Source organism: Physella acuta, unplaced genomic scaffold (assembly GCF_028476545.2).
Source record: "Physella acuta isolate Inbredline_101_S28 unplaced genomic scaffold, ASM2847654v3 ptg000090l, whole genome shotgun sequence".
Taxonomy (NCBI): domain Eukaryota; kingdom Metazoa; phylum Mollusca; class Gastropoda; family Physidae; genus Physella; species Physella acuta.
The window spans coordinates 2,232,278-2,260,000 of NW_026731610.1; the positions used below are offsets into that span (position 1 = coordinate 2,232,278).

At 37.4% G+C, this 27,723-nt stretch overlaps 2 protein-coding genes across 4 annotated transcripts; both read left to right on the forward strand.

Moving 5' to 3' along the window:
* Positions 1 to 429: 429 nt before the first annotated feature.
* On the forward strand, positions 430 to 7,578 carry LOC131928441 (uncharacterized). 2 transcript variants are annotated; one of them, XM_059284482.1, is made up of 6 exons: positions 430 to 474; positions 2,336 to 2,406; positions 3,564 to 3,829; positions 5,730 to 5,976; positions 6,693 to 6,755; positions 7,325 to 7,578. In XM_059284482.1, the coding sequence occupies exons 2-6, from the start codon at positions 2,361 to 2,363 to the stop codon at positions 7,387 to 7,389; spliced, it is 687 nt and encodes a 228-aa protein (XP_059140465.1). In that variant the 5' UTR covers positions 430 to 474; positions 2,336 to 2,360; the 3' UTR covers positions 7,390 to 7,578. The 2 variants fall into 2 exon arrangements, with proteins under 2 accessions (XP_059140465.1, XP_059140475.1); XM_059284492.1 differs by lacking the exon at positions 6,693 to 6,755.
* Positions 7,579 to 15,009: 7,431 nt separating this feature from the next.
* LOC131928448 (uncharacterized) lies at positions 15,010 to 21,427 on the forward strand. 2 transcript variants are annotated; one of them, XM_059284506.1, is made up of 6 exons: positions 15,010 to 15,111; positions 16,982 to 17,052; positions 18,301 to 18,566; positions 19,561 to 19,807; positions 20,485 to 20,547; positions 21,127 to 21,427. In XM_059284506.1, the coding sequence occupies exons 2-6, from the start codon at positions 17,007 to 17,009 to the stop codon at positions 21,189 to 21,191; spliced, it is 687 nt and encodes a 228-aa protein (XP_059140489.1). In that variant the 5' UTR covers positions 15,010 to 15,111; positions 16,982 to 17,006; the 3' UTR covers positions 21,192 to 21,427. The 2 variants fall into 2 exon arrangements, with proteins under 2 accessions (XP_059140489.1, XP_059140497.1); XM_059284514.1 differs by lacking the exon at positions 18,301 to 18,566.
* Positions 21,428 to 27,723: the final 6,296 nt, after the last annotated feature.

Below are 27,723 nucleotides of genomic sequence, written 5' to 3' on the forward strand. Positions count from 1 at the left end.
GCCTCAACGTCCATTCAATTTTTATAATCTCAACACCGCCCAATTTATTAACTCTTTATTAACACCACCATTTTTTTTTGTAAACATCAACACAACGAATTAATATAATCTCAATACCACCTAATTTTTATAATCTCAACACCGCCCAGTTGATTAACTCTTTATTAACACCACCATTTTGTTTGTAAACATCAACACAACGAATTAATATAATCTCAATACCACCTAATTTTTATAATCTCAACACCGCCCAATTTATTAACTCCTGACACCACCACTTTCTCTTTAAACATCGACACAACGAAAAAATATAATCTCAATACCACCTAATTTTTATAATTTCAACTCCATTTAGATTTCTACTTCCTGTTTGGGTGTTAACTATGGCGTTTCCTTGTAAGTTCTATGGGATACACATAAACTGATTAATTTCTAAAAATACTTGGGTTTTTATAGGTTAACACATTACAGAACGTAAGTAAGATCCCGTCACTCTCCTGGGTATAATTTAAAGTTAACGATATAGATTATATCAATATGTATGTTCCAGAATAGTTCTAGAATCTCGATCTAAATCTATTTCTAGATTTATCATGGAGGCCACTAAGTTGACGAGAGTCCTTCTGTTAATTCTATTATATAGTTCGCATGGATATAATTCGCTTTTTTAAAAAAATATTTTGACTTCATGGGGTCATAATAATAAAAACAAATCTTAAGCTTACAATACTTTAGAAATTTAATATTTTTAGAATCAATGTTATAAAAGTTGCAAATGCTGAGAACTTGAAAATAATTTTTTGAATTTAAGGCTACATTTACTACATTTCTATTTATTTTTGATTCATTCAGTCGGATGTTTCACTTTCGTAAGACAAACATTGATTGGCTGAACATGAACTCCGTGATCGATAGTTATTTGTTTACAAAACTTCGCAGATAAAGTTTTTAAATAACGTAATGCTATTTTAAACCACATGACTTAGTACTGTAATTTCGATTACATTGTGTATAATAAAATTTATGCTAGCCTATCGAATGCCATTGTTTATGTCGCCTTTTCCACGTGAAAACCAAATTGCTTTTGCTTTTTCACTTTCTCATACACGAAGTATAGAGAAAGTATTGCTTGCTACTTTGACAAAATTTAACAAAATGAAACTTCACCTCGATAAAACCAAGTCAATGATTATTAAGACTCATCAGAAACGCCTTCTTCTTCCATCCACCTCATTACGCATTACTATAGACAATACAAACATTGAACAGGTAAACACTTACAAATGCCTAGGATTGATTATAGATCACAACCTCACTTGGTCCGATCATATTCATCTTCTATAAATGTTTTTATTAAAGACAAATTTTCAACTAGCAAGGATAAAGAATCTTCTGGACTATAGGAGCAGGCTGGTTTTTTACTTTCTCGTATATACGAAGTATAAAGAAAGTATTGTAATCTTGCAAAAAAAAATCGAGATTTGTACAAATCTCGACGTTTTACACCTCACTGATACGGAAAAACATAATTTTGCAATCTTGTCCGTATGTCTGTGTGTGTGTGTGTGTCCGTGTGTGTGTGTGTGTGTGTGTGTAAGCACGATACCTTGAATACCGTTACAGCTAGGTTAATGAACTTTTGTATATAAGTATTATATCAAATTTGTAGATCTGTATCAACTTTTCAGCGAATTCCGATATCCGGAAGTGGAACTTTTTCTACTTTCAATTTTTCGAAAGCCTCTAACTTGAGTACTATTTCAGATAGATGAATGAAATTTTACGTATAAGTAAACGATCTAATTATCTGCCTTCTTTCAATTTTGAACAATTTCCGTTGACCGTAAGTAGTAATTTACTCTATTTTTGATTTCTCAAAAAACGCATGTGAATTTATAAAGTACTAATATTCCGCACTATTCTACACATTTAGTTTGGCGTTCACGTGGTGCGCGATTCTTTTTACGAGATTATATTCTATTTTTAAAAGTTTAAGTAATTAAAAATGGATTTAAAATATTGTTTATATACCGAGTTGCCATCCCCAGTAGTGTTACATAAGAACATTCGAGAAAGTTTAGGGGAGATCACTCCCGATTTATTGTTATTATTGCTTGTTTTTCTCTATAGTCTATAGGTTCAGTCCCCAAGCTCTGATCGGGAAAATACACTACGATCTGGAAATGGGGAAGACCCATTTTTTTTAAATTTCCCGCGCATCTTAGACACAGCCAGTCCCGCTCTAAGTAGCCTACACTCACACGCACACGTACACATGAACGATGCTAATTTAAAAAAAAAATTTCAGCAAACTTTTCACAACTCTGCTTTACAGCAAGTCACCCATCAGAGTCGGAAGAATGCTGTTCATTGCCTGGATTCTGAGTTCAATGTTTATTCATGCAGGTAAATTAAAATCCTATCCAATATAGTCTTTTTAAAACATATAGTATGACTATCTTGATTTTTTTTTATAAACATAGCAAAAGTAAATTACTATAGCTATAAGAATCAAAGGAATGACCTCAATATTCTTAGATATTTTTTATTACACCAGTATAGTAATGCCTCTATTTAGGAATTTGATCCGCTCTAAGATTACTGTTTCTCCCAGACTTTTTTTCTCTGGGGAGGCACTTGGTATTTTCAGGGGGGGGGGGGGGACTAAATTTTGGGGGGGGGGGGAGGGGGAGTGGACACTGGTAAAAATATGTTTTTATATAAATTCCATTTCGTTCTGGGGGAGGGTCGTAGACTTTCATGGTGAGAGGGGGAGAGAAGCCAGGAAAAAACTCTCTAAGATGGGACGATATGATGCATTAGGTTTTCCCGGCTCCAGAAGGTGATTGAAATTCACAATTTAATTTGTCCAAAAAAAAATGTAAATTGTTGCTCGAGTACACTGCATACTATATAATCGGTAACGATATAGTGGGGGGGGGGGGGGGGGGTAAAACGGTGAAAATTGATGATCTGTTGTAAAACGGTAAAAATTGATGATTTGTTGTAAAACGGTGAAAATTGATGATTTGTTTTAAAACGGTGAAAATTGATGATTTGTTGTAAAACAGTGAAAATTGATGATTTGTTGTAAAACGATTAAAATTGATGATTTGTTGTAAAGCGGTGAAAATTGATGATTTGCTTTTTTCTACGACTACAATCGTCAACGTCATTTCCCGCTCGTGGCCAAGAAACACGGGGCAGATGAAGTAGAGTTCAGCTGCTTCAGAGACCTTGGTATGTGAAGGGATAATGTGATAGGCACTATACCCAGCTGTTTTTGCTAGGTACCCATCAAAGCTGGGTGGACTTAGTTTCCTTCATTTGAATTCGAACGTCTCTAGATGTCTATCTGTCTACCGCTTGGTCACGCCGTCTACCCATTACAGTACTTACGTCTACAGACATGTAACCCCCTCCCCACCCCCACCCCCCCCCCCCCGTTGCTACGCCTCTGTATCTCTCACACTATGTGCATAATTAACATCGTATGGATGCTGGGTTTTTTGTGATTTGTCGTTTTAATTGTATTTTTTTTTATATCTACATTTTAATTCAAGAAAGCAGGGGCAATGTCAACTCGCTTGAATTCCAACGAGATCATGGAATTATTGCCACGTTAGATGGGTACCTACCCCGCTGTACAGGGTGTGTGGTGTGGGGGAGGGACCCACTCATTATCTATGGACGTATGCATATACCACAGGACACGTTGTACGTATTGGATGAGGCAGTCTTTTTTGCCATGGCTTGTGCGCTTGATTTAGATTCTTCCTACAAAAATTATGACTGCACCAACTATTCCGATCATAATTCCTACACCGTGGTTAGTATTCTGCTTTTCAAATTTTTTTTTCAATAGATTTTGGTTAAAATACATAAGATGTTAAAATTTATTCTATTATCGAACAGCTCAGAAAAAAATACCTCGTTAGTACACCGTCCCTGAGTCCACACAGCTCTGATAGGTACCTAACTCACATTAGGGAAAGTAAAGGCGACTGGGCATAGTGCTGACCACACTATCTCTTCATATGCCGAGGTCACAGAAACAGGTGAACTCTACTTCCCTTGCCCCATAGACCGACAGGTTTGGAAGGGGAACTACGTACTTTTATCTCTAGTAGTTTACAGGAGTACAAGTATTAAAACTCTAGCACCTCATTGTCTACTTGGACAATCTTCAATCCATGACTTCTGTACTACACGGCAATCATTGTCTACTTAGACAATCTTCAATCCATTACAGCTGTGTTACACGGCAATCATTGTCTACTGTGTCAATCTTCAATCCATGACTTCTGTACTACACGGCAATCATTGTCTACTGTGTCAATCTTCAATCCACGACTTCTGTGGTACACGGCAATCATTGTCTAATGTGACAATCTTCAATCCATTACTGCTGTTCTACACGGCAATCATTGTCTACTGCTGTTTATATCGGGGGGTTTATGTCCAGGGGGTTTTTGTCCAGGGGTTTTTTGACCGGACACCAATGTGACAATCTTCAATCTCCAATCCATGACTGCTGTACTACACGGCAATCATTGTCTACTCAGACAATCTTCAATCCATTACAGCTGTGTAACACGGCAATCATTATCTCCTTTGACAATATTCAATCCATTACAGCTGTGTTACACGGCAATCATTGTCTAATGTGACAATCTTCAATCCATTACAGCTGTGTAACACGGCAATCATTATCTCCTTTGACAATATTCAATCCATTACAGCTGTGTTACACGGCAATCATTGTCTAATGTGACAATCTTCAATCCATTACAGCTGTGTTACACGGCAATCATTGTCTAATGTGACAATCTTCAATCCATTACAGCTGTGTAACACGGCAATCATTATCTCCTTTGACAATATTCAATCCATTACAGCTGTGTTACACGGCAATCATTGTCTAATGTGACAATCTTCAATCCATTACAGCTGTGTTACACGGCAATCATTATCTCCTTTGACAATATTCAATCCATTACAGCTGTGTTACACGGCAATCATTGTCTAATGTGACAATCTTCAATCCATTACAGCTGTGTTACACGGCAATCATTGTCTAATGTGACAATCTTCAATCCATTACAGCTGTGTAACACGGCAATCATTATCTCCTTTGACAATATTCAATCCATTACAGCTGTGTTACACGGCAATCATTGTCTAATGTGACAATCTTCAATCCATTACAGCTGTGTTACACGGCAATCATTGTCTAATGTGACAATCTTCAATCCATTACAGCTGTGTAACACGGCAATCATTATCTCCTTTGACAATATTCAATCCATTACAGCTGTGTTACACGGCAATCATTGTCTAATGTGACAATCTTCAATCCATGAGTGCTGTACTACACGGCAATCATTGTCTACTGTGTCAATCTTCAATCATTGTCTCATGTGACAGTGTTTATTCCTTTTCTACTGTTACAATCTTCAACCATTGTCTTGTTTTACAATCTTCAATCATTGTCTTCTTTTACAATCTTCAATCATTATCTACTTATACAATCTTCAATCATTGTCTACTGTTACTGTCTTCAGTCCTTGCCTACGGTTTCAATCTTCAATCATTGTCTACTGTTACACATTTCAATCCTAGTCTACTTTTACAATCTGCGTCTACTGTTACAATCGTCAATCATTGTTTACTGTTACAAACTTCCCACATAAGCACATTGACTTACGAATATGTTTTTTTCTCTTCAGGCTTGCATGTTTAATTATCGAATGTTCCCGCCAAATAGCTGCCAAAAATGGGAAGGTAATCCGAGGTACCAAGATGGCTGCTACTGCGACGACGGAGAACCCAAACTTTGGTATGCGTATATACCCGCAAGGCTGTTTAGAAAGACCACGATGACAATACGCTTTATTTACGATGGACGAACTTTCAGACAGCAAAGATGGTTCCCATACAGAGCTAATGATACGCTGTTCGTCAAGGACCTAATTGGTAAACTAACTCATTATGTCATAGTAATCATAGTATATTTATAGTATATCATATATATATATATATATATATATATATATATATATATATATTATAGTGTATCATAGTCATAGTATATCATGGTAATCTGGGAAAACAAATATAGACATCAATCAATTTGCTTTGCAATGCATTTATTTAAGGGTTAAGATGATGAAAATGATAACTATAGCAATAAAGAGTCGGCCTCTGTATTGTATATTAAATATGTTTGGAATTCCCAAACGTTCTACATACAAAAAAAAAAAACATGCCTGCTTAATATTTTAACTGATAGGTTACTAAGCAGAGTTTCTTCAACGCATCTCTTCTACCCCCCCCCCCCTCCCCCCCCCCCTCCCCGAACGAGATGGAATTGATATAGTAAACATACAGTTTTACTAGTGTCCCCCCCCCCCCCCGAAAAATGTTGACCGCCCCCGCCCCCTCCCAAATCCCGGAGAAAAAAGTCTGGAAGAAACACTATTACTAAGAGACAATATTTAAAAAACAAAAACACGTTGTGGTGTCTAGGATATAGTGTGCAGAAAAAGCGCCCCAATGTTTAAGATCTAAGAAATGTAGTACCGATTTTGTTTACATTTAAATGACAACAGTTCTAGCCGGCCGGAAATTGCACATGTGTTCGCTTGTAAAGGCTTATAGCACACGCTGATAAACTGTGTTGATATTTTCAGACCGCGGCCACATAACTCGACCCAATCACAAGTCTACTAACAGATCCGCACGCAGGCTGACAAGTAAGCTGTCCAATTTGATACCACTAAGCCTCCATAACCAAACGTTGATTTCTTATTTTTATTATAGAAAAAATTAGGGCTGGTTTGTCTTCTTCTTCTCTTCTTCGTTCTTAATTGTAGGGGGGATTCCCCTCAACACAATTAAGGATACGTGTCAACTGGTTATGCGCCATAGAGACCGTTGACTCCGATTTCAGCCTGCTTTTCTTTTTGGATTTGCTTCCATAGCCTTTGTCCAACCAAGAACAACCTTTTCGGTTTAACAACCATGAACTTTACAGACTCGACCATGCTGGATTGTATAAGTGCAGATCTTGTCACAACCATAATTGTATAAGGGCAGATCTTGTCACAACCTTAATTGTATAAGGGCAGATCTTGTCACAACCTTAATTGTATAAGGACAGATCTTGTCACAACCTGGATTATATAAGCGTAGATTTTGTCACAACCCGGATTGTATAAGTGTAGATATTATCACTACATGGTTGGTTCAATGTAATTTGTCACAACTGCCGTTTTTCACCGTTAATGCAAAACAACATTAATATATTTGTATTTCACCACAGATCTTCTGCTGGAGTTGAGCTCAGTGGTTCTGGCCTTTGGTACCGTGGCTTCTTTCATGACTTAGACTCCGATCCTACTGACCGATGTCCAGTTGGGTGTGGCCGATTAAATATATGAACTAGACATCTCTATGGCATCATAAGATAGAATGTCCAAAAGCTCATGTTTATTGTTAGATAATGTTTATAATTATTTTTTAATTATTTTATCAGTAAAATTAAGTTTTTCCCAAACATTATGTCCATTTCTTCAACTCCAAACACAATCTTAGTTAATAGCATAATAAAACACATTTAGTTATTATATATATATTTTTTTCTCAGTGATAATGGTGTCTTGATGAGCAACTTAAAGGTTTTTAAATATGTAATTACTTATATAATTATCTTTAAAGTTAGGCTAAAACAATAGATTACTTTAATCTTCAACAAACGTATATAGTTTTGTTAAGTTAAAATAATTAATGATTCGTTCTTTAAGTTTGTAACACTACATGTTTTCGTAAGTTAAATTAAATTAATTTTTTACATGTTCAACTTACAAACGCCGAAGCTCATTATTTTACGTAGGAATTTTCTTAAATACCTGGTGACACACACAGGGTAATGCAAAAGTTATTTGAGCTGGAGTATAATTATATTGAATAAATTGATGAAACGTTTTATTCTTATTTTGTGCTTTTTATTACCAGTTTTTTATTTCCTGTTTTGTATTACCTGTTTTTAATTCCTGTTTTTATTACCTGTTTTTTATTTCTTGTTTTTTTATTATCTGTTTTTTATTATCTGTTTTTAATTAGCCGTTTTTTATAACCTGCTTTTTATTACCTGTTATTTATTACCTGTATTGTATTACCGGTTATTTATTACCTGTTTTGTATTACCTATTTTGTATTACCTCTTTTGTATTACCTGTTTTGTATTACCTGTTATTTATTACCTGTTTTGTATTACCTGTTTTGTATTATCTGTTATTTATTACCTGTTTTGTATTACCTTTTATTTATTACCTGTTATTTATTACCTGTTTTGTATTACCTGTTTTGTATTACCTGTTATTTATTACCTGTTTTGTATTACCTGTTTTGTATTATCTGTTATTTATTACCTGTTTTGTATTACCTGTTTTGTATTACCTGTTTTGTATTACCTGTTTTGTATTACCTGTTTTCTATTACCTGTTTTGTATTACCTGCTTTGTATTACCTGTTATTTATTACCTGTTTTGTATTATCTGATTCTATTACCTGTTTTGTATAACCTGTTATTTATTACCTGTTTTGTATTACCTTTATTTATTACTTGTTTTGTATTACCTGTTATTTATTACCTGTTTTGTATTATCTGTTATTTATTACCTATATTGTATAAGCTGTTATTTGTTACCTGTTTTGTATTACCTGTTATTTATTACCTGTTTTGTATTACCTGTTATTTATTACCTGTTTTGTATTACCTGTTATCTATTACCTGTTTTGTATTACCTGTTATTTATTACCTGTTTTAAAAAACAGTTATTTTGTCATTTTGTAACAATGTGTGATTAGGGGGGGGGGGTCAGATTGTATTACGTCATGTATTTTCATTTTCATCTGATTTGTTGCAGTACTTTTGAACTTTATATTATTTTAGTTGTTGTAAACTGTTATTATAATTTATGAATATACCTAATGTACAAAAACGAATCTGACCAGTGGGGTTCCATTAATATTGTTTTTGTCAATCAATCTCGCCTTCTTAGCGCAGGGGCGTACCGACTCATTCCGGTGCTCATGTGAACTTATAATTTTGTGCCTCCCATATATATATATATATATATATATATATATATATATATATATATATATATATATATATATATATATATATATATATATATATATATATATCATCACCAGCATCAGCATCATCATTCCAGTAGGCCTCTTGTGGAGCATGGGAACGCTACCACACCTCTCCATAGTACTCAGTTCGGGTCGAACCCTTCACGTTGTGTCCACGACATTCAGGCTGCTTCAGCTTCTCCTAAAGCTGACATTTTTCAAGTTTGTTTTGGCTAACTTTCTTTCGTCTTTCCTTGGGGATTCTAATCTAGTGCATGTCTGGTGATGTTGCTAGTTGGTTTACGCCTGGTGTGTCCAATCCATCGCTGTTTGCGCTTTTGAATTTCTTTGAAAACAGGGCCTTGCCCAGTGTGATGATGCAAGTTTAGGTTATAGAGGTCAAGTAGAAGATAGCCGAAACAGAGCCTAGCGTAGTTAGGTAGACAAATAGATATAGAGGAGCTGACCAGTCACGTGAGAAGGTCAGATGACCAGTGAGGCGTGGGTCAGCAGTTAGAGATAGGTAGCGGTAGAGAACGGTCAGAGATATGTAGAGGTAGGTAGCACTTAGACAAAGGTAGAGCTGGGGAAAGACGTAGAAGTTGAAAATAAATGTAGTGTTAGAGTTTGTCTTGGAAGTGTAGTTGTCGTTAGATAGTGTTAGTAGACAGTTAGATCTTAGGACGTAGTTAGGGTAGGAGTAGGAGATTGATTTGTGTTGAATAACGAAACATTATAGAATATCTTGAATTGGACTTGTAAAGATTTCACATTACTGTACAAGGCGTACGTAAGAAAGGCGTTCCCCGTAGATAATATATATATATATATATATATATATATATATATATATATATATATATATATATATATATATATATATATAATACAAACTTTCTACAACCATGCATTACATTTGGTAGAGCATCGGCCCTCTTCAACCACCACCCTCACACTGGTGGATGTTCTTAACCCCCACCCTCACACCCAGTTTTTCGCCACAGTTCGGAAATGGTAACTTTTTCAGGCCCAATTGCTTTTCAATATGCGGCGAAGGCATCCATTAATGAAAGTCTGAAGTTTGTTGTTATAAGCTTGTGTTGAATCTCCACGTCTCAGAACCATAGAAGGGAACAGATTTCACATTGTTGTTGAACAAACACTCGTATTGTGGAAATCGTAGACAGTGCTCTCAAGGTCTCGGTTGTGTGGAGGGCGTTGAATGCGTACCTTACATTTCTGATGCGGCTATTGATGTCCCCATCTGCTCCCCATCCGTGATTACTATACTTCTTAGATATGTGAAGCGATCCACCTCAGGTATAGCCGTTTCTTGTATCCTTAGTGGGAGCTCCCGTATATTGTTGATTCTCATTGTGGTGATGTGATGTGTATGAAAGGTGAATACGTGGAACGGGTCACTGCGTGTGTGTATGTATCATTTAGTGAGGTGCGAGGCCGGGTGTGTTGACGTGTATGTTGTTGTACGGGGTGAACGAGGGTACAAGGGAAGCGACTGGTCGGGTGACAGTGGCTGTGTTGTGAGCGAGAGAAAGGTGGTGTGGAGGGATGAATGCGGACGACAGTTGAAGGTTGAGTGTCAAAGCAAGGAGGTGTATTTTGTGACCGGAGGACGGGAGATGGTGAAATAAAGAATTCTATAATAGTATCGTGTTGTGCTTTCTTTGGGATTCCTGACACCCTCACATATTTGGTGGAGCTGCGGCACCCAAAACTGGGTAATAGACGTGTATCTGCTGTCGTACCAACAGACCTCCTGTAAGTGGCACTTTTTGAATTTGTGAATTAGATAAATTATCTAACAGAAACATGGAGGGACCTGTTAGTTTGCCAGAGATGTATAGCCTGGGTAGAAGCAACGGATACGAGGGAGAGAAGTTGGACGAGTGGGTGGAGAAAAGACTGAATGAGAATGAAGAAAGGAGGGACAGATGGTGCAGAAGGGAAAGAGAAAGAATGAAGATGGAACAAGAAAAGATGGAGACAGAAGCAAGGATAGAGAACGAAAAAATGAAGATAGAACTCGAAAGGATGAAGCAGGAGCAGGAATTCGAACTGGCACGAATAAAGCATGAAAGTATGAAAGACATACCACACATAGACGGGAGCCATCAAAATATCCTATCAAAGTTGCCGAAATTTCATGAAGATTTGGAAAACATAGATGCGTATATCAGGAGATTCGAGACAGTGGCGAGGACGACAAGCTTGAGCGATACGCAGTGGGGAACTCAACTCCTTGTCTTAATAGGAGGGAAGGCATTGGATGCATGTCAGGGCCTGAGTGAGGGTGACATGAAGGACTACAGAATATTAAAGGAAACCCTCCTTGAGTTCTTCTTACATAATGAAGACTCGTATAGGAAAAAATTCCACAACAGACTACCATCCAAAGCTGAGGACTTCAAAAACTACGTGCTGGATCTAAAAACCACGTTTATGAAGTGGCTAGAAACGGCTAGAGTGGAGATGAACGTGGAGAGTATAATTGAATTCATCTTGATTGATAAAATATCAAATTCAGTAGATAAGCAGTTACTAAGTTACATACAGGAAAGAAAGCCCACCACTCTGAAAGACCTTACTGAACACTGCCAAAAGTACATAATTGCACACCCGGATAGACCATTATCTAATAATGAATCAGAATATGAGTCAATCCTCTATGCGAAGGCGACAGGCGGTACAGCGGAGTACGTTGGCCTAGAGGCAGGAAACCACAGAGATGACAATCGACGGCCAAGGAGATATGGAACACAAACCAACGGCACAAGATACGTTGGGAGGTGTTTTAACTGCCAACAACAGGGTCACATGATTAGGAACTGTCCACATAGACATTCAAACGCTGGGGTCAATAACCAGGCTGCGGGTCAGGAATACCCCAGGGACTCAAACACTCCTGCGACACGCGGGTATTACAGCCAACAACGTAGACCGGGGCAGGACGGAAATCATAACAATGATTACAACAACCACAACAGTAGCCCAGATAATGAGGGAAAAGAACAAGCACCGTTACTACAGATCACACCGAAAATACCAACACTAATGGTGAATGTGGGAGCTCATACGGTAGAGGCGGTTAGAGACACGGGTTGCTCTACTATTGCTGTAAAAAGTAGCTACGTCGAACAGCACCAATACACGGGTGAATGGAAAATGGTAGAGGTGTTTGGTGGCACGGTCATACGCCTACCGATAGCACTGATAAACATTAAATCACCGTATGTGACGGGACAAGTACGAGCCTTAGTATTCGAACGGGGATCATTCGACGTAATCATCGGGAATGATATCGAGAGAGAGACCATACCACAAAACTATCATTCTAATGCAGCGGTAAGGTGATATTTGATCTGGTCACAGTCTGGGACGGAGCACACAACAAGACGGCGGTGAGACAACACACGTGTAAGACATTTGTTATACAATATACAGTATGTAGCATGGCGTCTTTCGACAAGTTGTACCGAAGGAGAGGAAAATAGACGTCGTATCCAAAGTTTAAAACAAGTACCGGTATCCTTTTTGTTAAGGTTTTTTGTCGTATGTATGTATATTGTTAATTGTTATATACGAGAAATGTAAATGATGATATTCTTACAGAGACTGAAGGTGGATTGTACCCAACAAAAGTATGCTACTGGTGGTGCCGAGTCAACGATCGGTTGTCGTTTGTGTGTGATTTTTAAACCTATTTCAAATGTTCTATACAGGGTTACTATGTAGCTATTTTCTGAAATGTAATATGTACATGATGCCATGTTTTTGTACTAGATGTATTTTACAGAGTACAAGTCTGACATGGTGCGTCTATTCTGTGTACTACAGACTTACGGAAAGTCTTTGGAGGGACCACTTAACAGTCCCATTGAAACTGTTAACATCGTAGTTATGTATATATACATAATGTGTGGAGTTATTGGTTTTCTTTTTTTTTTTTTTTTGTTGTTTGTTGTTTTTTTTGATAATTCCGCTGATTGCATCAGCTAGGGACAGATGGAGGGTATGTGGTGATGTGATGTGTATGAAAGGTGAATACGTGGAACGGCTCTGCGTGTGTGTATGTATCATGTAGTGAGGTGCGAGGCCGTGTGTGTTGACGTGTATGTTGTTGTACGGGGTGAACGAGGGTACAAGGGAAGCGACTGGTCGGGTGACAGTGGCTGTGTTGTGAGCGAGAGAAAGGTGGTGTGGAGGGATGAATGCGGACGACAGTTGAAGGTTGAGTGTCAAAGCAAGGAGGTGTATTTTGTGACCGGAGGACGGGAGATGGTGAAATAAAGAATTCTATAATAGTATCGTGTTGTGCTTTCTTTGGGATTCCTGACACCCTCACACTCATCACCTTTGTTTTTTTCCAGTTGATCTTCATGCCTGTCTTAAGTACCTGTTCACTCAGTTTGCTTAGCGTGGACTGACATTTTTTGTCGATGTTAGAGAAGGCTGATGTCGTCCGCAAAATCTAAACCCGTCAGTTGTTTAGTGAGGATTTACTGAATTCCAGTTTTTTTTTGTTTGAGCTTGATCCAGTTATTTACTGTTGTTAACACACGGACACGTCTTGTGTGTGAACACACGGACACGCCTTGTGAACACACGGACACGCCTTGTGAACACACGAACACTCCTCTTGAACACACAGACACGCCTTGTGAACACACGGACACGCCTTGTGAACACACGGACACGCCTTATAAATACACGGACACGCCTTGTGAACACACGGACACGCCTTATAAATACACGGACATGCTTTGTGAAAACACGGACACGCGTTTACGGGTGATCCGATGCGTAGCTCAACATATAAGACAAACAACCACAAACGGGTTACAAAACACAAGATTCAATAAAACAAAGGCTCGTCAACACTAAAATAATTTAGTGATATTTGAACTATCTACAACTAACACAGTCTATTCTAAACACAAAATAGGCCTACACACGCTGGTACAAAAACTAGGACACAGTGGCTAGTACAGACCTAAACTATACTAACCTTGGGTGAGATCTGAACGAAACTGAGGCAATCACACACATTTTCACACACCTTATATACCCTTACATAAACGAGTACAAAACACACTGCTATCACTCACAATACGAGGACTGAACAAGGACGAACGGAACAGGGTACCAAGTACAAACAACATTCACCCCCATTCACCCCCTTCACTGTCAAAAAGAGCATTGACGAAAGCATTCAGTCTTGCCGTACTCAGATGTTCTCTATAATAGGGTTAGTCGACTTGATGTGGATGATCTGGCAGTTGGAGTCTACATCGAGCTGTTGGATGAAGTTGATACATTTTGGAGGGATCCCATAGTGATTTATCAACTTCCAAATGACACCTCAGTCCACACTTTGAAATGTCTTCCCAAAACTGAATAAGGTCATATTGAGATGTGATTTCCGCTCGATGGACTTGAATAAGTACGCGCATAGTGGCTATGTTGTCAGTACATGACAGGTGTAGTCGAAAACCTGCCTGCTCTGGTTTTAATTTCTTATCCAATGCCTCATTCAGCGAGCTAAAAGAATTTCTTCCTTGTTGATTCTAGCCTCAACGTCCATTCAATTTTTATAATCTCAACACCGCCCAATTTATTAACTCTTTATTAACACCACAATTTTTTTTTTGTGTAAACATCAACACAACGAATTAATATAATCTCAATACCACCTAATTTTTATAATCTCAACACCGCCCAGTTGATTAACTCTTTATTAACACCACCATTTTGTTTGTAAACATCAACACAACGAATTAATATAATCTCAATACCACCTAATTTTTATAATCTCAACTCCATTTAGATTTCTACTTCCTGTTTGGGTGTTAACTATGGCGTTTCCTTGTAAATTCTATGGGATACACATAAACTGTTGAATTTCTAAAAATACTTGGGTTTTTATAGGTTAACACATTACAGAACGTAAGTAAGATCCCGTCACTCTCCTGGGTATAATTTAAAGTTAACGATATAGATTATATCAATATGTATGTTCCAGAATAGTTCTAGAATCTCGATCTAAATCTATTTCTAGATTTATCATAGAGGCCACTAAGTTGACGAGATTCCTTCTGTTAATTCTATTATATAGTTCGCATGGATATAATTCGCTTTTTAAAAATATATTTTTACTTCATGGGGCCATAAAAATAAAAACAAATCTTAAGCTTACAATACTTTAGAATTTTAATATTTTTAGAATCAATGTTATAAAAGTTGCAAATGCTGAGAAATTGAAAATATTTTTTTTGAATTTAAGGCTACTTTTCTATTTATTTTTAATTCATTCATCCGGATGTTTCACTTTCGTAAGACAAACATTGATTGGCTGAACATGAACTCCGTGATCGATAGTTATTTGTTTACAAAACTTTGCAGATAAAGTTTTTAAATAACGTAATGCTATTTTAAACCACATGACTTAGTACTGCAATTTCGTTTACATTGTGTATAATAAAATTTATGCTAGCCTATCGAATGTCATTGTTTATGTCGCATTTTCCACGTGAAAACCAAATTGCTTTTGCCTTTTTACTTTCTCATACACGAAGTATAGAGAAAGTATTGCTTGGTACTTTGACAAAATTTAACAAAATGAAACTTCACCCCGATAAAACCAAGTCAATGATTATTACGACTCATCAGAAACACCTTCGTCTTCCATCTACCTCATTACGCATACTATTGACAATACAAACATTGAACAGGTAAACAGTTACAAATGCCTAGGATTGATTATAGATCACAACCTCACTTGGTGCGATCATATTCATCTTCTATGAATGTCCTTATTAAAGACAAATTTTCAACTAGCAAGGATAAAGAACCTTCTGGACTATAGGAGCAGGCTGGTTTTTTACTTTCTCGTATATACGAAGTATAGAGAAAGTATTGTAATCGTGCAAAAAAAAAAATCGAGATTTTTACAAATCTCGACGTTTTACACCTCACTGATACGGAAAAACATAATTTTGCAATCTTGTCCGTATGTCTCTGTGTGTGTGTGTGTGTGTCCGTGTGTGTGTGTGTGTGTGTGTGTGTGTGTGTGTGTAAGCACGATACCTTGAATACCGTTACAGCAAGGTTAATGAACTTTTGTATATAAGTATTATATCAAATTTGTAGATCTGTATCAACTTTTCAGCGAATTCCGATAACCGGAAGTGGAACTTTTTCTACTTTCAATTTCTCGAAAGCCGCTAACTTGAGTACTATTTCAGATAGATGAATGAAATTTTACGTATAAGTAAACGATCTAATTCTCTGCCTTCTTTCAATTTTGAACAATTTCCGTTGACCGTAAGTAGTAATTTACTCTATTTTTGATTTCTCAAAAAACGCATGTGAATTTATAAAGTACTAATATTCCGCACTATTCTACACATTTAGTTTGGCGTTCACGTGGTGCGCGATTCTTTTTACGAGATTATATTCTATTTTTAAAAGTTTAAGTAATTAAAAATGGATTTAAAATATTGTTTATATACCGAGTTGCCATCCCCAGTAGTGTTACATAAGAACATTCGAGAAAGTTTAGGGGAGATCACTCCCGATTTAGTGTTATTATTGCTTGTTTTTCTCTATAGTCTATAGGTTCAGTCCCCAAGCTCTGATCGGGAAAATACACTACGATCTGGAAATGGGGAAGACCCATTTTTTTTTTTAATTTCCCGCGCATCTTAGACACAGCCAGTCCCGCTCTAAGTAGCCTACACTCACACGCACACGTACACATGAACGATGCTAATTAAAAAAAAATTGTCAGCAAACTTTTCACAACTCTGCTTTACAGCAAGTCACCCATCAGAGTCGGAAGAATGCTGTTCATTGCCTGGATTCTGAGTTCAATGTTTATTCATGCAGGTAAATTAAAATCCTACCCAATATAGTCTTTTTAAAACATATAGTATGACTATCTTGATTTTTTTTTACAAACATAGCAAAAGTAAATTACTTATAGCTATAAGAATAAGGAATGACCTCAATATTCTTAGATATTTTTTATTACACCAGTATAGTAATGCCTCTATTTAGGAATTTGATCCGCTCTAAGATTACTGTTTCTCCCAGACTTTTTTTCTCTGGGGAGGCGCTTGGTATTTTCAGGGGGGGGGGGGACTAAATTTTGGGGGGGGGGGGAGGGGGAGCGGACACTGGTAAAAATATGTTTTTATATAAATTCCATTTCGTTCTGGGGGAGGGTCGTAGACTTTCATGGTGAGACGGGGAGAGAAGCCTCGAAGAAACTCTCCAAGATGGGACAATATGATACATTAGGTTTTCCCGGCTCCAGAAGGTTATAGAAATTCACAATTTAATTTGTCCAAAAAAAAAAATTTATATTTTTGCTCGAGTACACTGCATACTATATAATCGGTAACGATATAGTAGGGGGGGGGGGGTAAAACGGTGAAAATTGATGATCTGTTGTAAAACGGTGAAAATTGATGATTTGTTGTAAAACGGTGAAAATTGATGATTTGCTTTTTTCTACGACTACAATCGTCAACGTCATTTCCCGCTCGTGGCCAAGAAACACGGGGCAGATGAAGTAGAGTTCAGCTGCTTCAGAGACCTTGGTATGTGAAGGGATAATGTGATAGGCACTATACCCAGCCGTTTTTGCTAGGTACCCATCAAAGCAGGGTGGACTTAGTTTCCTTCATTTGAATTCGAACGTCTCTAGATGTCTATCTGTCTACCGCTAGGTCATGCTGTCTACCCATTACAGTACTTTCTCTATACTCTGTACACGACAAATTACAAACAAAAATGTGCATAGCTCAAATTTGTTTTTCCATAATTATAAACACAATGTGTATACATTAATTGCCACATATCTCTCCAGAGGCGTAGCGACCGCTCCCGGCGCCCGGGGACAAACTTTCAATTTGGCGCCCCACCCCCATATAAAACAGCAGCTAAAATGGGCTTATTTTGGCGCCCCCGAAGACATGTAACCCCCTCCCCACCCCACCCCCCACCCCCCCGTTGCTACGCCTCTGTATCTCTCACACTATGTGCATAATTAACATCGTATGGATGCTGTTTTTCTTTTTGTGATTTGTCGTTTTAATTGTATTTTTTTTAATATCTACATTTTAATTCAAGAAAGCAGGGGCAATGTGAACTCGCTTGAATTCCAACGAGATCATGGAATTATTGCCACGTTAGATGGGTACCTACCCCGCTGTACAGGGTGTGTGGTGTGGGGGAGGGACCCACTCATTATCTATGGACGTATGCATATACCACAGGACACGTTGTACGTATTGGATGAGGCAGTCTTTTTTGCCTTGGCTTGCGCGCTTGATTTAGATTCTTCCTACAAAAATTATGACTGCACAAACTATTCCGACCATCATTCCTTCACCCCGGTTAGTATTCTGCTTTTAAAAGTTTTTTTTTTCAATAGATTTTGGTTAAAATACATAAGATGTTAAAATTTATTCTATTATCGAACAACTCAGAAAAAAATATCTCGTTAGTACACCGTCCCTGAGTCCAAACAGCTCTGATAGGTACCTAACTCACATTAGGGAAAGTAAAGGCGACTGGGCATAGTGCTGACCACACTATCTCTTCATATGCCGAGGTCACAGAAACAGGTGAACTCTTCTTCCCTTGCCCCATAGACCGTCAGGTTTGGAAGGGGAACTACGTACTTTTATCTCTAGTAGTTTACAGGAGTACAAGTATTAAAACTCTAGCACCTCATTGTCTACTTAGACAATCTTCAATCCATGACTGCTGTAGTACACGACAATAATTGTCTATTGTGACAATCTTCAATCCACGACTTCTGTGGTACACGGCAATCATTGTCTACTGTGAAAATCTTCAATCCACGACTTCTGTGGTACACGGCAATCATTATCTTCTTAGACAATCTTCAATCCATGACTTCTGTGTAACACGGCAATCATTGTCTTCTGTGACAATCTTCAATCAATGACTTCTGTACTACACGGCAATCATTGTCTACTGTGACAATCTTCAATCAATGACTTCTGTAGTACACGACAATCATTGTCTACTTAGACAATCTTCAATCATTGTCTCATGTGACAGTGTTTATTCCTTTTCTACTGTTACAATCTTCAACCATTGTCTTGTTTTACAATCTTCAATCATTGTCTTCTTTTACATTCTTCAATCATAATCTACTTATACAATCTTCAATCATTGTCTACTGTTACTGTCGTCAGTCCTTGCCTACGGTTATAATCTTCAATCATTGTCTACTGTTACACATTTCAATCCTAGTCTACTTTTACAATCTGTTTCTACTGTTACCATCTTCAATCTTTGTTTACTGTTACAATCTTCCCACATAAGCACATTGACTTACGAATATGTTTTTCTCTTCAGATTTGCATGTTTAATTATCGAATGTTCCCGCCAAATAGCTGCCAAAAATGGGAAGGTAATCCGAGGTACCAAGATGGCTGCTACTGCGACGACGGAGAACCCAAACTTTGGTATTCGTATATACCCGCAAGGCTGTTTAGAAAGACCACGATGACAATACGCTTTATTTACGATGGACGAACTTTCAAACAGCAAAGACGGTTCCCATACAGAGCTAATGATACGCTGTTCGTCAAGGACCTAATTGGTAAACTAACTCATTATGTCATAGTAATCATAGTATATTATATAGTATATCGTATATCTATTATATAGTGTGTCGTAGTCATAGTATATCATGGTAATCTGGGGAACAAAATATAGATATCAATCAATTTGCTTTGACATGCATTTATTTAAGGGTTAAGATGATGAAAATGATAACTATAGCAATAAAGAGTCGGCCTCTGTATTGTATATTAAATATGTTTGGAATTCCCAACGTTCTACATACAAAAAAAACCATGCCTGCTTAATATTTTAACTGATAGGTTACTAAGCAGAGTTTCTTCCACGCATCTCTTCTACCCCCCTCCCCCCCTCCACGAACGAGATGGAATTGATATAGTAAACATACACTTTTACTAATGTCCGCCCCCCCCCTCTCCCCGAAAAATGTTGACCGCCCCCCCCCCTCCCAAATCCCGAAGAAAAAAGTCTGGAAGAAACACTATTACTAAGAGACAATATTTAAAAAACAAAAACACGTTGTGGTGTCTAGGATATAGTGTGCAGAAAAAGCGCCCCAATGTTTAAGATCTAAGAAATGTAGTACCGATTTTGTTTACATTTAAATGACAACAGTTCTAGCCGGCCGGAAATAGCACATGTGTTCGCTTGTAAAGGCTGATAGCACACGCTGATAAACTGTGTTGATATTTTCAGACCGCGGCCACATAACTCGACCCAATCACAAGTCTACTAACAGATCCGCACGCAGGCTGACAAGTAAGCTGTCCAATTTGATACCACTAAGGTTCTCCTGCATAACCAAACGTTGATTTCTTATTTTTATTATACAAAAAATTAGGGCTGGATAGTATTCTTCTTCTCTTCTTCGTTCTTAATTGTAGGGGGGATTCCCCTCAACACAATTAAGTATTCGTGTCAACTGGTTATGCGCCATCCGTTGACTCCGATTTCAGCCTGCTTTTCGTTTTGGATTTGCTTCCATAGCCTTTGTCCAACCAAGAACAACCTAAAGTTGACTCTCCTAGAAGAGTGGCTGTCCCCAGCTAAAGAGCCTTATCTGCCCGAGGATTCGAACTTGAGACTTTTCGGTTTAGCAGCCATGAGCTTCACCGTCTCGACCATGCTGGATTGTAAATGTGTAGATCTTGTCACAACCTTAATTGTATAAGGGCAGATCTTGTCACAACCTGAGTTATATAAGCGTAGATTGTGTCACAACCCGGATTGTATAAGCGTAGATATTGTCACTACATGGTTGGTTCAATGTAATTTGTCACAACTGCCGTTTTTTTCATCGTTAATTCAAAATATTAACATAATTGTATTTCACCACAGATCTTCTGCTAGAGTTGAGCACAGTGGTTCTGGCCTTTGGCACCGTGGCTTTCTTCATGTCTTAGACTCCGATCCTACTGACCGATGTCCAGTTGGGTGTGACCGATTAAATATCTGAACTAGACAACTCCATGGCATCATAAGATAGAATGACTAAAAGCACATGTTTAATGTTAGATAATGTTTATAATTATTTTTTAATTATTTTATCAGTAAAATTAAGTTTTTCCCAAACATTATGTCCATTTCTTCAACTCCAAACACAATCTTGGTTAATAGCATAATAAAACACATTTTTTTATTATATATATTTTTTTCTCAGTGATAATGATGTCTTGATGAGCAACTTAAAGGTTTTTAAATATGTAATTACTTATATAATTATCTTTAAAGTTAAGCTAAAACAAAAGATTACTTTAATCTTCAACAAACAAATCTTGATAAGCAAATTCCATGCATGTTGTTTTTAAAGATATAATGACTTATATAATTCTTGTTAAACTTAAACTAACACAGATGGTTTAAGTAATTTTGACACAGTTATAGGTATTAAAGATAAAAATTACTTTTATAATTATGTTTAAAGTTAAGTTTACTTACATGATTTCTTTAATCTTCAACAAACTTATATAGTTTCGTTAAGTTGAAATAATTTTAACTATTTTCTCTAAGTTTGTTACACTACATGTTTTCGTAAGTTAGATTAAATTAATTTTTTACATGTTCAACTTACAAACGCCGAAGCTCATTATTTTACGTAAGAATTTACTTCAATACCTGTTGACACATACGGGTTTAAAAATAGTTATTTGTAAAATAATTGAGCAAGATTTTAATTACAATGATTAAAAAAACGTTTTATTCTTAATTGTGCTTCTTATTATCTGTTATTACTTTCTATGTTTTCTATGAGTTTTACGAAGTTTGGTCCTGGGGTTTGTCATTGAGAGTTTTGTCCAGGAGACTTTTATCTAGGTGTGTTTTGTCCAGGAGGGTTTTGTCGAAGTGGGGTTTGTGTAGGATGGGTTTGTCAAGTAGGGTTTTGTCCAGGAGGGTTTTTTTCAAGTAGACATTTACCTACGAGGGTTTGTCCAGGAAAGTTTTGTACTAGAGGGTTTTTTTTCGAGGAGGTTTTGAATGAAAACCTTCAGACTATACGACCCAGAGCTGAAAATGGGTTCAACATGTTTTTTGTAGCTAATGGTTTATCTTGTGGTCAGCACCAAATCAAACAATGTCATTCTTCAATTCGAGTTGGTCCCTTACTACTAAAATACCATCTTGAATAATGTTTCATAGACCCAAACATTACAACTGAAATACCATCTTGAACAAGATCTTATAGACTCGAACCCTTACTACTAAATATACCATCTTGAATAATTTCTCATAGACTTGAACCCTTACTACTGAAATACCATCTTGAATAATTTCTCATAGACTCGAACCCTTACTACTGAAATACCATCGTGAATAATTTCTCATAGACTCAAACCCTTACTACTTGAATACCATCTTGAACAAGATCTTATAGACTCGAAACCTGGTAACGCTTTGAAAGCCTCTGAGAACCCATACCTCGCTCTACCACTCGACCAATGTTTTCCAAGTGTCATCTCTGTTGTGTCGCACTAATAGAGGAGGGCTGAACATACTAGTGTGTACAACGTAGATATTTCCCTTAGGTCATAAGTTAACTACTTCAGTTCTGTTACTCGGCATTGAGTTTTGTGTAAATTTTTACACACGGAACGACAAAACCAGATGTGGACTTATAAGCAGAGTTTCTTCCATGTATCTATTCGGGGGAGGGGGAGCCCCCGAACGAAATGGAATTTATACAGAAAATATATACTTTTACCAGTGTCCGCCCCCCCCCCCCCCCGGAAAATACTGACCGCCTCCCTGAAATTATCAAGTTCCCCCAACCCTGCCCGATGAAGGGGGATGGATCGTAAGGAAAGTGAAGTGAAAGTGAAATTAATTTAAGATTATGAAAGAAGTTTTTTTAATTGTAATAATAATTTATTATAAATTCTAATACTGACTTGGTAACTGTTGCAAACATTTTCACAACGAAACAACAATAATAATTATTTCTTTATTTTTATGTAAGAAGAAACAAGAAAATATTAGGAAAGAGTCTCAAGGCAGCTTGGTGCCCTGACGATAAAAAAAAAGACATAGTGGAACCACAGTCCACTGTAAGTTGGAACCGTGGGGTTGATTGGTGCGCTGGTGAGCAGAGAAACACAGCATATTTGTTACACATTAGTCCCACATAGCATGTGGTGAGCAGAGAAACACAGCATATTTGTTACACATTAGTCCCACATAGCATGTGGTGAGCAGAGAAACACAGCATATTTGTTACACATTAGTCCCACATAGCATGTGGTGAGCAGAGAAACACAGCATATGTTTTACACATTAGTCCCACATAGCATGTGGTGAGCAGAGAAACACAGTATATTTGTTACACATTAGTCCCACATAGCATGTGGTGAGCAGAGAAACACAGCATATTTGTTACACATTAGTCCTACATAGCATGTGGTGAGCAGAGAAACACAGCATATTTGTTACACATTAGTCCTATGTAGCATGTGGTGAGCAGAGAAACACAGCATATTTGTTACACATTAGTCCCACATAACATGTGGTGAGCAGAGAAACACACATCTTCGTTACACATTAGTCCCACATAGCATGTGGTGAGCAGAGAAACACAGCATATTTGTTACACATTAGTCCCACATAGCATGTGGTGAGCAGAGAAACACAGCATATTTGTTACACATTAGTCCCACATAGCATGTGGTGAGCAGAGAAACACAGCATATTTGTTACACATTAGTCCCACATAGCATGTGTTGAGCAGAGAAACACAGCATATTTGTTACACATTAGTCCCACATAGCATGTGGTGAGCAGAGAAACACAGCATCTTTGTTACACATTAGTCCCACATAGCATGTGGTGAGCAGAGAAACACAGCATATGTTTTACACATTAGTCCCACATAGCATGTGGTGAGCAGAGAAACACAGCATATTTGTTACACATTAGTCCCACATAGCATGTGGTGAGGAGCAGATGATCTCCACTAGTCTACCACTAGCGTTGTTAACTGGGCGACGATGGATTAATTAATTGTCTAGCTGCTGGATGTGGAACAAAATAAAACAAAACTGATATCTTGGCGGTGGAGGGTCATCTAGCTGTAGACCAACACACAAGAGAATTGGTGTCTTGTGGTCATCTAGCTGTAGACCAACACACAAGCTGATTGGTGTCTTATGTTCATTTGGCTGTAAACCAATACGCTATTCTATTAAGACATCAATTAGTGAGAGATCTAGTGTTTCTATTAGTGGTGTAGGCAGTAATTTGTTATAGTAGTTGCTTTCATATATATATATATATATATATATATATATATATATATATATATATATATATATATATATATATATATATATATTCTTTTACAGTGGCGTCGGTAGGTCGGGTGTCACCCTGTGCGTCACCTCAATAACGCTAATGATAGGATCTGATAAAGAATTGAGGTAGAGTGATACGCATACGGTTTTGGTTAGGGATTTGGAGATGGCTATGGGGGAAAGTAAGGGGATAGGTATTGAAATAATATGTATTGTGTAGTGGTGTAATTACACAGGTAGGTAATTGAGAAGAGAAGATTGATCTTTGAGCTAAAGCGGGGTAGGGGTAGGAGTGGGTAAAGATTTAAACCCAGGTAAAATATGTCACATTTAAGATAAAATTAAGGTTGAGTTTTAGTGTTATGATTATTTTAAGTTATGTTTTATTGGCAATTATGTATGTAAGTGCGCACATTTGCTTTTATACATTAGGATTTTGAAACATTTAATACGTACTGGTGGCTATTATTTTTATAGTAGATGGTGTATGTGTACGATTTTCTGCCACACATTCTTATATTTTTTAAAATTTGTTTACGTAATCTTAATGTTAAACTTTGCAATGGTTTGCTATAATGTTTTAAAAACCTATATACTCCTACATGAAACTATTCCGATATATTATTTCTGTAAATTTTAATTGTGTGGTTGTTGCTCACCAGTAAAGTAAAAGTAAGTAACAAGATTTTTCTGTTTAATGGTTTTACTCTGATGTTTGTTATATTTGTATAACAAAAAGTCGTATTCAGGATTGGCAGGTGATGTGTAGGTTATTTTTTAGAATCACGTGCTGTTGCTGTTTTGAGTGTAGCATTATGTACTGCTGTTTAATTTTTCTTGAAACATTTTGTAAAAAAAACATACATGTCTATGTTAACATTTACATTTGGAAATGGCTATAAATGGCTGGAGCAAAGCCTAGTCGATACCGGCTAGTTCAATATATGTAACAATATATGAAACTAAAACAGCGTTTAGCATGTAATTAGCACTGAAAATATCGATCGAGTCAGTTTGAGAGGTTCGTACTTTAAATATTTTTAAACAAATTGCAAATGAGGTACCCTACACCTGGTTTGGCTAAACTTGATATCCGAAGCAGACGGATTAGTCATCGTCGTCTGCCACGTGCCATAGGATAGTTAGGCTAATTATGTCCAGTGGTCAGGCGAAAGTGAAGCTAGGAAGTTAGTGAAATTTGCGTGCACAAAGAAAATATTCAATAGTTCATTACACTTTGCTATACGGATCATTTTGTTTTCAAATTTTCAGTTTGTTTTCGGCATTTAAATATGGAAATTTATGCGTAAAAGAAGACCAGTTATAAATATTTTTAAAATGATTGCAAAAAATAGAATTAAAGTTTTAAGCGTGATCGTAGGTTTGTTTCTGTTCTCTACAACTGTGGGAGCGATGAACACTTCAACGGAAGAAAATACATACCACACCAAGACGCAGTATAACCACACTTCTGGGCTACAAGAAAAGTTCCAATTTGCGGAAATTCTGAGGTTAATAAACCGCTTTTTAACAGACAAAAGCCTGCTCGAAATTGCAACCGGTTTAGGTAGTTTCCTCGTGGATAAAACATTCGGTAAGAAACATTAAAATAATAGGTTTTTTTTTACATTATGTAATGTAGTTCAGTGGCGTAGCGAGGTCGGGTGTCACCCGGTGCGGCACTTAATGGTGTCGACCCCCCCCCCCCCCAAGAGGCGTAGCGACTCTTCCCGGGGACAAACTTCCAATTTTCGATTGCACCCCCGTCAGAGTTTCGATTTGCACCCCCCCCCCCCCTCAAATTTTTCTTTACATATTTTACGATTTGTTGCCTTGGTTTCATCCCCCTAAATGGTGTCACCCGGTGCGGTCCGCACCCCCCGCCCCCACCTCGCTACGCCTCTCATGTAGTTAAATGTATAATGAATTCTAATCAATGATAATAACACATTTGGTAGTAACCATAAAATAATAGTTATTTTACATTAGGTAAGGTAGTTAAAATGTAAAATTAATTCTAGTTAATGATAATAACACATTTGGTAGAAACCATTAACATAATAGTTATTTTACATTAGGTTAGGTAGTTAAATGTAAAATTAATTCTAGTTAATAATAATAACACATTTGGTAGGGAACCATTAAAGTAATAGTTATTTTACATTAGGTAAGGTAGTCAAATATAAAATTAATTCTAGTTAATGGTGATAACACATTCGGTAAGCAATATTAAAATAATAGTTATTTTATATTAGGTAATTTAGTTAAATATAAGGTAAATATAAAATAAACGAGAAAAATGGCCCGTTGAGGAAGGATACAACGGGCGCTAGGCTGATAGTGCTGTCTCTTTTCTCTAAACTAAAACAAACCCACCCCCCCACACACATACCACCCCCCCCCCCCCACCCCACCCCCACCCCCCACAAACAACCCCCCACCCCCCCACCCCACCCCCACCCCCCACAAACAACCCCCCACCCCCCCACCCCCCCACCCCCACCCCACCCCCCCCCACCCCCAAAAAACATGTCTACCGTCCCATTCAACGAAATATAATTATATACTTTTTCCAGTGTCCGCCCCCTCCCCGAAAATTCTACCCCCGCCCCCGAAAATTTCAAGTACCCCCACCCCTCTCCGGGGAGGAAAAAGTCTGAAAGAAACACTGGTGTCGCGCTTAGCCACTACCCGAAGAATTGCATTAAAGAAATTGCAAGAAAACCACTTTTTAGATTAGACACATTAATTAGGCGGTAATTTTATTATAGAGTATCGATGAAGAAATTTCTTTTGAGTTGGGGAGGGGGGGGGACTCAGACGTTCTTACGCGGGGGGTAGGGCTTCGCCCCTACCCGAAGAATTGTATGAAAGAAACTCTTCACGCAAACCATTTAGATTAGACAAAATTTCCTTTTTGTTCAATGTTTACTCGAGAATCAATGACGTCATATTACTGTGTGCACTCTCCATCTTGAGATTATTTTCTACTCTATGCTAAATGTGACCGCGTCATACTTCGTTTTTCGAATTACTGTGCATGTCTTTATTTTGCTTGTGTTTTCTCTACAGCGTTCTTGTCAGATAGATAGATACATAGACAGACAGCGAAACTATTAGTATTAATTCCAGTTAATGATAACAAAAAATAATA